The 16,028-nt window shown below is 40.3% G+C and overlaps 1 protein-coding gene across 2 annotated transcripts in view; it reads left to right on the top strand.

Annotated features, from left to right (window-relative positions):
- NBAS (NBAS subunit of NRZ tethering complex) overlaps positions 1-16,028 on the top strand; it is a 286,332-nt gene that overhangs the window by 148,332 nt on the left and 121,972 nt on the right. For both annotated transcript variants that reach the window (XM_029058646.2, XM_029058643.2), the window contains exons 34-35: positions 2,925-3,082; positions 3,709-3,807. In XM_029058646.2, the coding sequence (XP_028914479.1) occupies positions 2,925-3,082; positions 3,709-3,807 (257 nt within the window). The remainder of the gene's footprint in view (positions 1-2,924; positions 3,083-3,708; positions 3,808-16,028) is intronic.

Below are 16,028 nucleotides of genomic sequence, written 5' to 3'. Positions count from 1 at the left end.
TATAGCATATTAGTTATGTAAACTGTGACTATCTTGGAATACATGTTGTCTAATAGTGATGAAAAGAAATCTGGACTTTAAAGATTTACTTTAAATTTGACTTTAGAAATTATTTTTAAAAATTTTAATTTCACTTTGTTGACCTGGAAGCGCATCTAATCTCCTCTTATATTCATTCAGTCAGTCAGTCATATTCATTAAGCACTTACTGTGTGCAGAGCACTGTACTCAGCGCTTGGAAACTACAATTCGGCAACCGATAGAGACAGTCCCTACCCAACAGTGGCAAGAGGATATATAATTTAAAGTCTTATTTCAACGGTAGATATTTGTGCTATATCATTATTTTTCCCCAAGTATGTATGTAGAACTAATGGGACATCAAATACTCAGGGCTATGGTCAAAGAAATATTGAAGATTTTAAATCTCCAAATTTAAATAATTGGAAGTTTTAAACTGAAACTGTTCTTATGTTCCTTTGTTGTGCTTATATAAAAGCCTTCAGCTTTTATTTACAGCCTCTTGCCTATGTAGGAAGTTTTTTTGGGACTTGGAATACATTATGTTTTGCAATTTTTTTGAAGGTTATGATGGATTTAATAAGTTCAGATACAGAGTCGGTCTTAGAAAAACATGCACAATAATATGGATGTGCTAATTTTTGAATGTTAAAGTTGATGGCTCTTGCCCTATGGTTTTAGCAAAAAGTGCTGTGGTATTAGTAGATAAAAATATATTGGAATAACTTTACCTAATCTAGAAACTAGGTTTGTGTAATCATTTAAAGGTAACTGCTTTGCTACTCTAATGTTATATGTAATTTTGAAAGAATTGAGGTGTTGAAAAGACAGCATGATAAATAGCCTTCATTTACATTTAATAAATAATAATAATAATTGTGGTATCTCATTAATTCAGTTGCATTTATTGAGTGCCTATTTTGTGCAGATCACTGTGCTAAGTGCTCGGGAGAGTACAATACAACAATAAACAACACATTCCCTGCCCTCAGCGAGCTTACGGTCTCGAGGTGGGGAGACAGACATTAATATAAATAAATTACAGATATGTATATATGTGCTGTGGGGCTGAGAGGAGAGAAGAACAAAGGGAGCAAGTCAGGGTGATACAGAAGGGAGTGGGAGAAGAGAAAAGTGAGGCTTAGTCAGGGAAGACCTCCTGGAGGAAATGTTCCTTCAGTAAGGCTTTGAAGGGGGTGTGGGGAGGAGAGTAATAGTCTGTCGATTTGAGGAGGGAGGGCGGGTGATTTTAATTAAATTAGAAAGAGAAGCCATCCTAATTGATAATTAAATTCATCAGGGAAACCAGTGTTCTTAACAGGGTATGTAGGAAAGACTGGTGAAAATATTTTCAGCTACTGAATTTTAAAAAATGTCTTTGCAAGACAGGATCAAAATTAAATTATACCCAGTTCTACCAAAATGCATGTTCTTGCTGCAAATTTTGGCTAAAATGTTGCTAGCATGTCTTGGATATGGTGCAGCGTGGTATCAAGTGCTTAGAACAGTGCCCAGCACATAGTGCTTAATAAATGCCATCATTATCATTATTATTATTTGACGTTTTTGCATTCTTGTGCAAGTTGTTGGAACTGGTGGATACTACAGCATGAGTTTTCCTCAATGCAGGGTTCTATTCATTCATTCATTCAGTAGTATTTATTGAGAGCTTACTATGTGCAGAACACTGTACTAAGCGCTTGGAATGTACAAATCGGCAAGAGATACAGTCCCTGCCCATTGACGGGCTTACAGTCTAATCGGGGGAGACAGACAGACAAGAACAATGGCGATAAATAGAATCAAGGGGAAGAACATCTCATTAAAACAATAGCAAATAAATAGAATCAGGGTGATGTACATCTCATTAACAGAATAAATAGGGTACTGAAGATATATACAGTTGAGTGGACAAGTACAGTGCTGAGGGGATGGGATGGGAGAGGGGGAGGAGCAGAGGGAAAGGGGGCAGAAGAGGGTTTAGCTGCGGAGAGGTAAAAGGGGGGGTGGCAGAGGGAGTAGAGGGAGAAAGGGAGCTCAGTCTGGCAAGACCTCTTGGAGGAGGTGAGTTTTAAGTAGGGTTTTGAAGAGGGGAAGAGAATTAGTTTGGTGGAGGTGAGCAGGGAGGGCGTTCCAGGACCGCAGGAGGACGTGGCCCGGGGGTCGTCGGCGGGATAGGCGAGAACGGGGGTCGGTGAGGAGGTGGGCGGCAGAGGGGAGGAGTGTGCGGGTTGGGCAGTAGAAAGAGAGAAGGGAGGAGAGGTAGGAAGGGGCAAGGTGATGCAGAGCCTTGAAGCCTAGAGTGAGAAGTTTTTGTTTTGTGCGGAGGTTGATAGGCAACCACTGGAGGTTTTTAAGAAGGGGAGTGACATGCCCAGACCGTTTCTGCAGTTTTACGAAAGTTTCTCTGCCACCTCAGTTGTATAGTTTCTGAAGTATTTAGTACAGTGCTCTGCACACAGTAATCACCCAATAAATGCCATTGACTGATAAAGTGCAGGGCTTTCCATAATTTATTTTAATGTCCATTTCGCCCTCTAGATTGTAAACTTCTTGTAGGCAGGAAATGTATCTAGCAACTCTCTTGTATTCTCTCCCAAGTGCATAGTACAGTGGCTCTTTACACACTAAGCGCTCAGTAAATACCATTTAGTGATCGTTTGATATTGTGAAGAAGAGAAGACTTGAGCAAAGCCATACCAGGGTAGGCTAACACCTAGGTAGAATCATCAGAGACAAAACAGACACATTTACCATTTTCATTCAAATTTATATCGCTTTAATGTTAGTTTGAACATTTCTCTAACTTGGTTTTAGTGTATTTACTTACTCTAGAATTCCGTTTTTAAGATTGCTAGCTGTATTTCATAAGCCCTTATGTTATATTTTCCTCCCGTCAACAGGCTATTCTGGAAGTTGGAAGGTGTGTAGCCAATTGGGACAGTCGGAAGGTTACCAAGATTTGGGAACTCGTCAGGAACTCATGGCTTTTGCTCTGACACATTGCCCTCCTAATGCCATAGAATCTCTGCTGGCAGCAAGTAGTTCACTACAGACAGAAGTAAGTGTGCTGTGTTAATGAGAGTTAAGGGAGTTCCGCTTCAAGTTTATATCATCGTCAAGAAAGACAAGCGACATTTTGTCTTGAGGTTTTAGAACTGGGACCTGCTCGAAGGAACTGATTTGTAGAAGAAAATATAAGTGAGAAAATTATATTTACTAGATTCCAAATATAATTTTTTTAGTTGTAGATTTCTAGAAATACAAAACACTTAGAGAAATACATAGTATCTTGTTAAAAAATAACCTACTACATTGGAGAAAGGCAGGAATACATAGTGAAGTAATGATATTAAGAAGAAAAATACTAAGATATGTGCTTTTAAATGTCTCCCCTTCAAATACCTGGGCAGAACAACCAGTATAGATATGGTAATTATTCAGAAGCAAAAGTTCACTCAAGTTAATGACCTTGTAGTTCTTGTGTGCATACGAGTTCAAAAAGACTTTAAATAACTGAGAAATTGCATTACAGAAGTGCAATTTCCTGTTGACACAATTGTCAAAAATATATTTCAGTTTACAAAGTTAAGAAGAATATTTCATTTTACAGATATTTCTAAAATCTTTTGGGTAAAGTCAAACCCTATGGTAGTTTAAGTAGTTTTACTCTTCTTTCCTTTTCAGATTCTCTACCAAGCAGTTAATTTTCAGATGCACCCAGAAGGAGGAGAAAATATAAATGTTTCAGGTTCTTCATCATTCATTAATAAGGAGCTGCAAGAGGTAGGTAGAAGGAGGACCAGTACTTATCCATTGTTTTGCTTTATTTTAATAATGTGTTAAAAAGGGATACTTAGAGAAATTAAAATCCTTTCAAATGCCACTTTGTAGCTTATGAAATTCAAATAGCATCTGCCATGTATCTCATAACAACGATCTTATGATTTTAGAGATGCTTGAAAGTTAAAGCCCTAAAATAGCAAAATTATCAGTGTGTTTTGTTTGTGAGTGTCTTGGATAGCTAAAGAGAATTCCTTGCCCCCAAATCAAACATATGTTGTTGATATTTTAATTTATATATAGAACTTACCACTTTTAGTCCATTGTATTGTTTGTGTGACAAATTACCTTAATACTTTCTCTGAAGATCCATTTTCAATTTGGCATTATTTTCTCTGTCAATGAGAACAGTGTTATAAACTGTATTTTCACATTCTGATTTTCTGTCCATACTAATGGGCATGAATGTGTTGGCAAGTTCCTGCTTCTGCCCTCTAAATGTCATTTCTTGGATGAGAGAGCAAACAGATCCACAATTCCACTTTTCAAAGTCCACAGTGTTTGAAAAGAGGGGATTGCAGATGGAGGCACAGAACTTCACGAAAGTTCCTGAAAAACACTTAAACAGTTTCTGAATCTATCAGTGATACGTAGTGAGTGCTTACTTTGTGCAGATCACTGTATTAAGTGCTTGGGAAAGTACAGTAGAGTTGGTAGACACAATCTTTTCCCACAAGGAATTTACAGACATTTTAAATAAATTACAGGTAGAATAACAGGAGTGAATAAGGATGTGTACTTAAGTGCTATGGGGCTGATGGTGGGGTGAATATCAAAGTACATAATGGGTACAGATCTGGTGGCATAGGTGACAACAGAGGGGAAGATGGGGAGGAAATAATAATGTTGGTATTTGTTAAGCACTTACTATGTGCAGAGCACTGTTCTAAGTGCTGGGGAAGATACAGGGTAGTCTGGATGTCCCTTGTGAGGCTCACAGTCTTAATCCCCATTTTACAGATGAGGTAACTGAGGCACAGAGAAGTGAAGTGACTTGCCCTCAGTCACATAGCTGACAAGTGGCGGAGCCGGGATTCAAACTCATGATCTCTGAGCCACGTTGCTTAAAATGAGGGCTTAAGTCATGAAAGTCTAGTGCAGGAGGGTTTTGAAGGTGGGTAGAGTGTGGGCTGTCTGTTGTAAAGGGAGAGGCAGCTCCAGGACAGAGGAGAGGATATTGCCAAAGAGTGGTTGGCAGGACAAATAAGATCTAAGTACAGAGAGTAGGTTGCTTTTAGAAGAGCAGAGCACGTGGATTGGGTTGTAGCAGGAGATCCGTGAGGTAAGGTAGGCGAGAGAGAGCTGGTTGAATGCCTTTTAGTCGACTGTAAGTTTCAGTTTGCTGTGGAGATTAGTGGGCTACCAATGGAGGTTTTTGAGGAGTAGGTAGAAATAGACTGGATGGTTTTCCAGAAAAATGATCCGAGCAGAAGAGTGACATTTGGACTGGACGGGGAGAGACAGGAGGCATGATGGTCAGTGAGGAGGCTGGTACAGTAGTCATGGATGGGATATGATAAGTTCTTGGATCAATCAAATCAGTTGTATTAAGTGCTTGCTGTGTGCAGAGCACTGTAATAAGTGCTTGGGAAAGTACAATAAAACAGAATTGGTAGACATATTTCCTGCCCACAGTGCGCTTACCATCTAAGGAAGCAGTTCTTGTGGAAGTAGTGTAACCTAATGGAAGGAGCATGGGGCTAGGAGTCTGCTGTGTGACCTTTGGCAAGTCACTTTTTTTAAATGGTATTTGTTAAGCACTGTGTGCCAAGCACTGTACTAAGTGCGAGGGTCGACACAAGCTAATCAGATATAAACCAAACAATCATTGGGAACATTTACTGGACATTGTTTTCCAAACCATTGCAAGAAAATGAGCGTGTTTCATAGTTCTCAACACAGAAAAGGATCACACAACGTCCTACCAGAATAGTGATAATCATAGCCGGGATCGATATAAATAAGTAGATCGGACATAGTTTCTTTCTCACATAAGACTCTCAGACTGAAGCGGGGAAAGAACAGGTATATTCTTTTAGAGATAAGGAAACTGAGATGTGGAGAAATTAAATGACTTGCCCAAAGTAAAACAGCAGATAAGTGGTAGAGCTTTTGAACCCAGACTGCCTGATCCCAAGGCTTGCTTTTCCACTCGAGGTTACCGTGCTTCTCAATACTGTATCCCCAAGGGACATATTCAACTGAGAACATTTCAGTGATTGTTCATGATTGTTAATTTGTTTCACAAAGAAAATTTTCTAGGAAATATATTTTCAGGTTGACCTTTTTAGAAAAGAAAGGTGGCTTTGGTATTCTATTCAGTTATTCTTGCTTTCACAATCTTCTTAATGCCAGATTGATGCCTATTTGAAAGACATAGATGTCCTTTTATGAAGTTTGGTTCTTGTAATCACATTTTATATTCTCGCCTCTCTCTTTGGAATTCATTAAGAGCTTTATGTGGTTTCCAGCTCTTCTGCCTATTGGTATTCCATTGAATTAAAAGCAAGAAGCCTATCAGTTCTGTGGCCCTTTGAGTAGGTCGTGACACAGTTTTAAATGTGAGCACATCCCTAGATAAAATCTCTATAGTTAACGAAGGAAACTCCAGAAGTGAGCCTCAGGAAGGAGAAATAAGTCCTCCACAGCGATTGCCTTTTGCATTGTAACACCTAAAATCCTCTCGTACATGATGTGCTAGGTCTAAATCTAGGGAGGCTCCAAACAGGTACCTCATTGAGCATATTGGGGTTCTGATTTAAGGAAAACATTTCTGAATAGAATACCCAACTTTATCAGATTCACATATAATTCTTAGCTGTAGGGGGCCACATGTTGCAGATTAACAATGGATATAATAGCCACATTAAATTAATAATAATGATGGTATTTGTTAAACGCTTATTATGTGCAGAGCACTGTTCTAAGCGCTGGGGTAGACACAGGGGAATCAGGTTGTCCCACGTGGGGCTCACAGTCTTCATCCCCATTTTACAGATGAGGTAACTGAGGCACAGAGAAGAGAAGCGACTTGCCCACAGTCACACAGCTGGCAAGTGTCAGAGCTGGGATTTGAACTCATGACCTCTGACTCCAAAGCCCGGGTTCTTTCCACTGAGCCACGCTGCTTCTCTAAATTTAATTATGCCTCCTAAATGAGAGCTGGCTTTCTGCGTCAAAGAAGCAGCATGGACTAGTGGAAAGAGCGTAGGCCTGGATTTCAGAGGACCTGGTTTCTAATCCCGGCTCTGCCACTTGCTTGCTGAATGACTTTGGGCAAGTTACTTAACTTTTCTGCGCCTCAGTTTCCTCATCTGTAAAGTGGGATTAGAAATCTGTTCTTCTTCGTACTTAGACAGCAGCCCCATGTGGGATTAGGACTGTGTCCCATCACGATGATCTGGTACTTTAGGTTGGTGTTATCAACAGTAGGGCTTTAAACAATTCTTCTTTAAGCAGTCGTATGCTCGCAAACGACAGGGACACTGTAAAGTCAGTGCTATAAAACTATAAGAAGGTCTTAGATGACCGTGTTGATCATTTTATTTCTGAAGGTCATTCATTTCCTCGCAGGATTGAATAATGTTGTCATGATTTGGAGCATTCTGTTTTGCATCAACAATTTAATATCAGCAAGTTTTTGGCATCAAGTCGGCTACATCAATTGAGGATCTGCTATGCTAGCATTTTACTTTTAAGGTAGTTGCTGAATCAGAAGCACAGGTTTCCGAGATTGACGCACATAATCAATTCAATGGTTAGCTCAATCTTATTTCTCCTTGGGGAGCTGGAGAAAGGACTGAGAAGTGGCTACATCCTATAACCAGGAAGAAAAAACTATGTGCTGTTGGTAATGCTAAAGCTTCTGTCATTTATTTTCAGTTTTTATTCCCACATACCTAATTTACTTTAAATAACTTTGTCTTAATTCATCATAATCATCATCAATGGTATTATTGAGCAATTATTGTGTGCAGAGCACTGTACCAAGTGTTTGGAAGTGTACAATACAACAGAGTTGGTAACACGTTCCCTACCCACAGTGAGCTTACAGTCTACAGGAAGAGACTGACATCAATATGAATAATATATAATATATATATATATATATAAGTGCTGTTGGTTGAGGGTGGGATGAAAATCAAACGTCCAAAGGTCACAGATTGATGTGCATAGTTATCGCAGAAGATAGAGCGAGTTGAGGAAAAGAGGGCTAAATCAGGGAGGGCCTCTCGGGAGAGATGTGGCCTTAGTAGTGCACCGTCCCATGCACTGTCCAGTTGAGATGGTTGTTTGGCAAATCTTTTTGCTGAGATACTTTTCTGTGAAATGCTCTGACTTGAAGGTGTCCCTTTTCAAAGAATTTAAACCATGCCTTCTAACACCAAATGGGCTGCTAGAAGTACATTTCCAGATCAGGTCTGTCTGTCTTCCTTCCTCTCAGATGGAAGTATCAATATTAAGACCTCAGAAAATTAGCTTCTGGCACCGAATAGAACCTGGAAATAAAAATGATAATAAGCACTTATTAATTAACTGTGCTTTGTTCTTGAGGAAATTTCAAGCATCCTTCCTTCTCAGCCAAACAAGGACAGAATAATGTGTCAAAGATTGTTTTGTCTCACACCTTTATTCTGCTGGGCAAATCAGCATTGCTCAATCTTTTGCTCTGGTTCCTGCCCTGCTGGCACTGATTTACTCTGGCTTCATACAGCATGACATTGGTCTGTTCTCAACATGATAATATCAGTGTAAGGTGAGCATCCTGGTTCTCTTGGAAACGTCCTTGAGTAAATCAAACACGGGGATTAAATAATCATCTTCCAGGTATAATTCTAAACTGAACATTCTCTGGTTGTTGTTTTGCCACTTTGCTCTTTTCATTTTCTTTCCATCTCTGATTTTCTTCCCTCTTTTTTCCACTACTCTCCTCCGTCTCCATTTCCTTTCTCACTCTTCTTCCTCCCTTCAATTCCTGAGAAAACACATCTTAATAACCGAATGGTAAACTTTACAGGGCATATGCTATGCTCTCCATAGGTATTGGTACCTAACCACTTATCAGAGGTGGGGTGGTAAATTGTCATTATCCATCCTTTAGAGTCTTCTATGTGCAGAGCATTTACTGGGCACCTAAGCTCCTACAATGCAAATGGAAGGTATAATACCTGCCTTCTAAGAGTTTTCAATCTAATGGGGGAACCAAAAACCATTTCATCTCCATAACTCAATGTTGAAACCCCTAAGACTTCCCTCTTTTATCTCTATTATCTTTTTCCCAGGGAAGTAGTATGACCTAGTTGAAAGAGCATGGACCTGGTAGCTGTAGGACCTGAGTTCTAATTCTGACTCTGCCACTTACCTCCTTCTGACCTTGGGCAAGTCACGTTACTTCTCAATGCTTCAATCTCCACATCTGTAAAGTGTGGATTGAATTTCTTTTCTCCCTCCTGCTTAGACTGTGAGCCTTTTGTGGGCTGGGGACTCTGTTAGACCTGATTTGATACTTCTAAGGTTTATTCTGGGCCTGGTTGCGCTGTGTATGTGTATTTTGGAGGGCTCCAGACTTATTTTAGTCATACCATATTCCAAATTAATTAGCTATGTCCATTTGCAGTTGTGCTAGAGGACCAAAAACAACTCATAATTTGAGGATTGATTATATCCATCCTCTGATCCGGTCTTATTTTAAGATCAAAGGCATCTGTTTCTCCTTCCTAGTATCACTAATTTTAGTATTGGTGTGGTAGAGTAGCTCCAATTAGACCCTTAATACACTATTTTGGTTTGTAACTTGAATAACATCGTTACTTGAAATTCACAGAAAAGTCTTCTTAGTCACTACTAAAGTCCAATAGTCCACAATTACATATGTGTGTGAGCTGAATGAAAACCTTTATGTTGTTAAAAATAATAAATTGATGTCTACTGTAACTTTACAGCTGCAACAAAGCCAACTTGAAGTCCTCAAAAATGCTAGAAATAGAAATTAATCCAATGAAAAAAATCATATCCCACAAACCATTGAGCACATGGCTAAGAATCTTTTTTTTTTTTTTTAAGATCGGTCTTACCCCTGTGAACTCTAATTAGGTAATTAGACTTTTTGAGATTATTTCTCAGTTTAGTTGTTGCATTTTAAGTGATTTGTTAAGTCTAAATAAGTGAAAAGCAGATTGCAGTGTCTCTGATTAGCAATCAGTTTAGATGCAAGTGCTAATACTTTTTTTAACAGACTTATCCAAGTGCTTAATATGTTTTGCACAGTGTAAGGGAATAATGGTGTCAATCACTCAAACATATGAATTGAGTGCCTAATGTGGGCAGGGTACTGGATTTAGTACTTGTAGTATAATAGAATTAACAATAGCAATAATTTGGTATTTGTTAAGCATTTACTCCGTGCCAGACACTGTGCCAAGCGCTGGAGGAGATTCATGATACTCAGGTCAGAGAGAGTCACGGGGCTCCCAGTCTAAGTAGGCCTGATACCTTCTCTCAAGGAGTTTAAAATATTTCTGGGGAGTCAGACACTCAAATCAACTATATGTAGAATGAAATCATAGAGTTTGAAGGTATGTACCTAAATGCTGCAGAGGGCTTTGAGAACCAAAGTAGGTTAGCTTGAGAGGAATGAAGCTTGTGAGGTGGGATGAAGAGGTGGAAGAGAGTGGAGAAATAGAATGGAGATAGCTGACTGAGTATTTCAAATCCAGTGGACAGGAATTTCTGCGTAATGGGGAGAGGGATGGAGAACAATTTGAGGTTTTCGAGGAGTGGGGAGGTGTGTGAAGAATGTCCCATTTTCTTCCTGTCATTGCTCTCCAAACACTCAATGTCTCCACTTCCTCGCCTTCAGTTCTCTCCTCAGCCCCTACACTCTGGTATCTGCCTCTCTCATCCCACGGAAATGGTCCTCTCTGAGGTCACCAAACTCCATTCTAATCCTCTTTGATCTTTCTGCTGCCTTCGACATTGACCCCCTGTTCTGGAAACATTGTCTAACCTTGACTTTACAGACTGCACTCTCTGGCTTTTCCTCCCTTCTCTCTGGCTTCTACTTCACAGTCTTTCTCTGCTCCTCTTCTGCCTCCCTCCCTCAATCTCTGGGGTTATCTCAAGGCTCAGTTCTGAGCCCCCTTCTATTCTCTGTCTACACCCACTCCCTTGGCGAACTCTTTCTTTCTGTTTGCGTACCTGTAATTTATTTTAATATCTGTCTCTCCCTGTAAACTCTAAGCTCCTAGTGGGCAGAGACTGTCTACCAACTCTATATATTATTCTCATGCAAGCACTTAGTACAGTGATTTGTACAGACACAGTAAGCACTCAGTTGACAACATTGATTGATTGAATGAAAGATAATCCTGCCAGCTGAGTGAAGTATAGACTGGAGAGGGGAGAGACAGGAGACAAGAAGGTCATTGGAGGCTGATGCAACAGTCAGTCAGGATATGTTTCCTCATCTGTGCCTCAGTAACCTCATCTGTAAAATAGGGATTAAGACTGTAAACCCCATGTGGGTCCTGGTGTGAGCTCGTTGTGGGCAGGGAATGTCACTGTTTATTGTTGTATTATACTTTCCCAAGCGCTTAATACAGTGCTCTGCACACAGTAAGAGCTCAATAAATACGATTGAATGAATGAATGTATCCTTGGAATGCCTAGACCAGAGTGGTAGCTGTTTCGATAGAGAGAAAACGGTGAAGTCTGGAGAGGTGATGAAGGAAACGCTGATGAGATTTGGTGACAGGTTGAATATGGTAATGGAAAGAGAGGGAGAAGAAATGTCAATGCTGAGGCTTGAAGATGGAAAGGGTATTGGCATTAGTAATTTTAATATTAATAAATAAATATGAAGTAATGGTGTTATTTGTTTAATCATTGGTTTTCATTATTGTAAATAGCAAAATCAGCTTGGAATAGGTCATTGAACTAATAAAGTCAAAATGCACCTTTCTTTTCCTTACAAACACAAGGTGGGATGGATGTCTTTTTTCATGGTCTTCCCCTGAACTCTTGGAGTTATTTTGATGACTGTCATGTTCCTGCTCACTAATGGACCATTTACATATCTTGGAATTTATACAAGGTCCCAGGAGGCCAACCTGTCATAGATAATTCCAAAATATAAAGTTTATAAGCACATAGAATTCATTGAAACATTGTATTACTAATTCAAACCAACAACAAAAAAATTAATTCAGTTATTTTCTCTGGTCTGATTAGTTGCTGAAGGTATTTTCATGCATGAAAAAGGAACTTTGAGGAAGCAAGGGTTGAGATAAAAGAATTGGGGCAGAAAAGTGAGAAATTTTTGTTTGTCTTCCCTAAAATTTCTGGAAAAACAGCTCTCTGTTGTATTGTTCCAGAGTAGAATTTGATGTTCTGTCCACTATGTGACCATATTACATGAGTTTTAGAATCTATAAATACTAGATGAAAAAAGAAGTAATACAAGGACTCCCGATTACTCTATGTAAAATTTGAATATAATATCCTCTAAAAATTTGATAAAATAGGTTTAATAAAAGCTTTCATTGTAACCTTCAAATAACCTATAAACCTATTGTAGGAGAGTCTTGGTAGTCTCAGAATTTCAGTCTATTAAAAGTTGACTGGTATCTGGGGCATTTTGAATTATTCTAAATTTTGATTTTACCAAAATGGCTTATTGATTAAATCTGCAATATTGACGTGCTGATTTGTGAGCCTTCGTTTATTACTCGCCAAGAACGTCTGATAAATGTCTGCTTTGAGCTGAAGCTCCTTGCCATGATTTCCTTGCTGGAAATTGCAAACATGATAGTGAGCTTAACCAAAGATTCACTTTTTATTAGAAATTTATATAAGAATAACACAGTGAAATGCCCAGAACAATTGCAAAGGTAGTGTTTTTTTCAGACAGCGCTCTGATGTGTTCTTTTGTCCTTATATTCAGGATATTAAAAAAGCTGTGTTTGTGATCGTTTTAGTAGTGGGAATAGTAATGGCAGTAACATTGTGTGTTGTTTGTTGTGTGAGGAGCACTGTGCTGAGCATAGCGTAAATGCAAAATTAACCTATTCGTAGTTGGTTCCTATACTCTCAACCTAGATGAGGAGGAAAGGGGATTAGGAAAGAGGAAGAAATTACAAACAATGATCCACTGATAATGGGAAGATACAGAATATAAGAATCAACAGCAAAGGGAGCAGATACATAACCAGCTTCTCTTGGATCTGCCCCTTCGTCTCCAGCTTAACACTACCCTGCTGGTACAGACTCTCATCAGAGTCCGTCTAGGGTATTCTTAGAGAATTAGCATAGCTCACTGGAAAGAGCCCGGGCTTGGGAGGCAGAGGTCATGGGTTTGAATGCCAGCTCTGCCACTTGTCAGCTGTGTGACTGTGGGCAAGTCACTTAACTTCCCTGTGCCTCAGTTACCTCATCTGTGAAATGGGGATTAACTGTGAGCCTCACGTGGGACAACCTGATTACCCTGTATCTATCCCAGCACTTAGAACAGTGCTCTGCACATAGTAAGCGCTTAACAAATACCAACATTATTATTATAAGTTTCCTTGCTAGCCCCCCTCCACCTTCCAAACTCTGCTATAGTACTGCACAGATCGTCGTCTCATATTTGATAGGCCCTATTTCATCTCCCCTCTTCTCCAAACCCTCCATCTGCTTCTCAGATCCCCCCCCCGCACCAAGCAAAAACTATTCATAATCAGCATCAAGAACCTCCACCAACTCCCTCCCTCCTACCTTTCTACTCTTCTCACCTAGCTCTCTCTCTTTCTCTCTCTTTGCTCCACTGTACCTCATTCTCCTCTCTCCCATCTATCTCCATTCCCTAAATGCAAGAGCATTTAGGGGCAAATAGGAAGGCTGTTATATTAGGTTCAGACTTTTCAGAAATTCAGGCAGTATCTTGCCTCTCCTCTGCCTCTTATCCCCTTAGTGTGGTTGTTCCCTCAAAACTCTGTTTTCAATCATCTACTCTATTTATTCTGTAATTTATTTATCTATTTATTTAATGATCTATTTATTCATATTGTCTGTCTCCCCCCGTGAGCTCGTTGTGGGCAGGGAATGTGTCTGATGTTATGTTGTACTCCCACAAGCGCTTGATAAATATGATTATTATTAGTAGTAATAATAATAATAATAATACAACCATTGTCTCTAGGAACTCACCTGTTCCCGTGGCTTCAATTACCACTTCGAGGCAGAGAAGTCCTAGGTCTATTTATCTAGCTCTGACTTCTCATCTGACCTTTTGACTCCAAGGCATCTCCACTAGGAAGTCTTCCTGGTACCTTAAACTCAACAGAACTCTAAAACAGAGCTCCTCATCTTTCCCCTGAAACTCACTCCTCCCCATAACTTTTTCATCTTGTACAACACCACCATCTTTCCTATCCCAGAGGCCTGTAAGCTAAGGGACATCCTCAACTCTTAATTATCATTCAGTTCTCACAGTCAACCCACAGCCAAATACTGCCTTTTCTCCCTAGAAGTCTTGCAGATATGCTGCTTTCTCTCCATGCTAACTACTACCATGCTGGTAAACCTTTTGCTTTAGCCACGGCTAGACTATTGTGTTATCCTCCTCACTGGTCTCACAGCTTCCAGTCAGCTTCTCCCCACCCCAGACTATCCGTGCTGTTGCACGGATAACTCTCCTGAAGTGTCACTTGGCCCCCATCTCTCCTCTCTTGAAAATCCTCTCCTAGCTTGATGTGCCTCTTAACATCAAACTTGTCATCTTCATCCCTCTAAAGCCAACCTTATAGTAGTAATAATAATAATTACTATTTTTATTATTATTTTGTTATTTGCTATGTGATAACTCTGTGTCAGGAACAGAACTAAGCACTGGGTGGAACAGACAAATTGGGTTGGACACAGTCCCAGTCCCACGTGGGACTCATAGTCTTAATTCCCATTTTCCAGATGAGGTAACTGAGGCCCAGAGAAATTAAGTGATTTGCCCAAGGTCTCACAGCAGACAAGTGGCGGGGCCAGGAATAGAACCCACCACATTCTGACTCCCAGGCCTGGCCTTTATCCAGTAGGCCATGGTGCTTCCCCGAGTGAACCTGGCTTTCAACTTTGCCTTTTCTATCCCCTCACTCATCTTGTTTCACTGTCTTGAAATTCCCTCTTTACCCACATCAGACAAATTACGACACTTCCCACTTTGAGCCCTCTGTAAGCCCTCCAGTCAGTGACATTTATGGAGTGATTATTGCTTGCAGAGCACTGTGTTAAGCACCAGAGAAAGTACAGTACAATAGAGTTGGTAGATGAGATCCCTGCCTTCAAGAGGTTTGCAGGCTACAGGGAAAGACAGACATAAAAAATGAGTTACAGAGAGGGCAAGTAGCAGAGTTTAAGAATATGTACCTAAGTGTTGTGGGGCTGAAATGTGTATGAGATTACTCAAGTGGTACACAGATGACTGCATAGATGATGCAGAGGGGAAGGTGCATAGGGGAAATGAGGACGTAGTTGTGGAAGGTCTCTCGGAGATGTGATTTTAGGAATCAGGGAATGAATTTAGGAATCAGGGAATGTTTTACCTGATTGATTTCCTGCATCCTGAGCTAAATCATTCCTTTAGCCAACTGTAGAACTTACAGGAGATCCAGCGTGGCTCAGTGGAAAGAGCACGGGCTTTGGAGTCAGGGCTCATGAGTTCGAATCCCAGCTCTGCCACTTGTCGGCTGTGTGACTGTGGGCGAGTCACTTAACTTCTCTGTGCCTCAGTTCCCTCATCTGTAAAATGGGGATTAAGACTGTGAGCCCCACGTGGGACAACCTGATTCCCCTATGTCTACCCCAGCGCTTAGAACAGTGCTTGGCACATAGTAAGCGCTTAACAAATACCAACAAAAAAAAAAAAGTTCCCCTCTCAGAGCTGTATATGGAGAGGTTCCAATACTCTACCAGTCTCAACTACGGGGGGAGAGTCAAGCAGAGGCATATCCATTCCATTCCTAGCTTGGCCAGTGGCTAACAAGTGGCAGGCAATCTGCTGCAAGTCAGAACTCACCTGTGCTGGGCAGCAGTGGCATGGGACATAGTCGAGGACGGAGACTCAAAATTACTGCGCAGAAGGAGGCAATAGTAAACCACTTCCATATTTTTACTAAGAAAACTCTGTGAATGAA

The sequence above is a fragment of the Ornithorhynchus anatinus genome, chromosome 1 (genome assembly GCF_004115215.2).
Source record: "Ornithorhynchus anatinus isolate Pmale09 chromosome 1, mOrnAna1.pri.v4, whole genome shotgun sequence".
Taxonomy (NCBI): Eukaryota; Metazoa; Chordata; class Mammalia; order Monotremata; family Ornithorhynchidae; genus Ornithorhynchus; species Ornithorhynchus anatinus.
The sequence above is the reverse complement of the archived record's forward strand: the minus strand, read 5'-3'. Positions and strand labels throughout refer to the sequence as shown.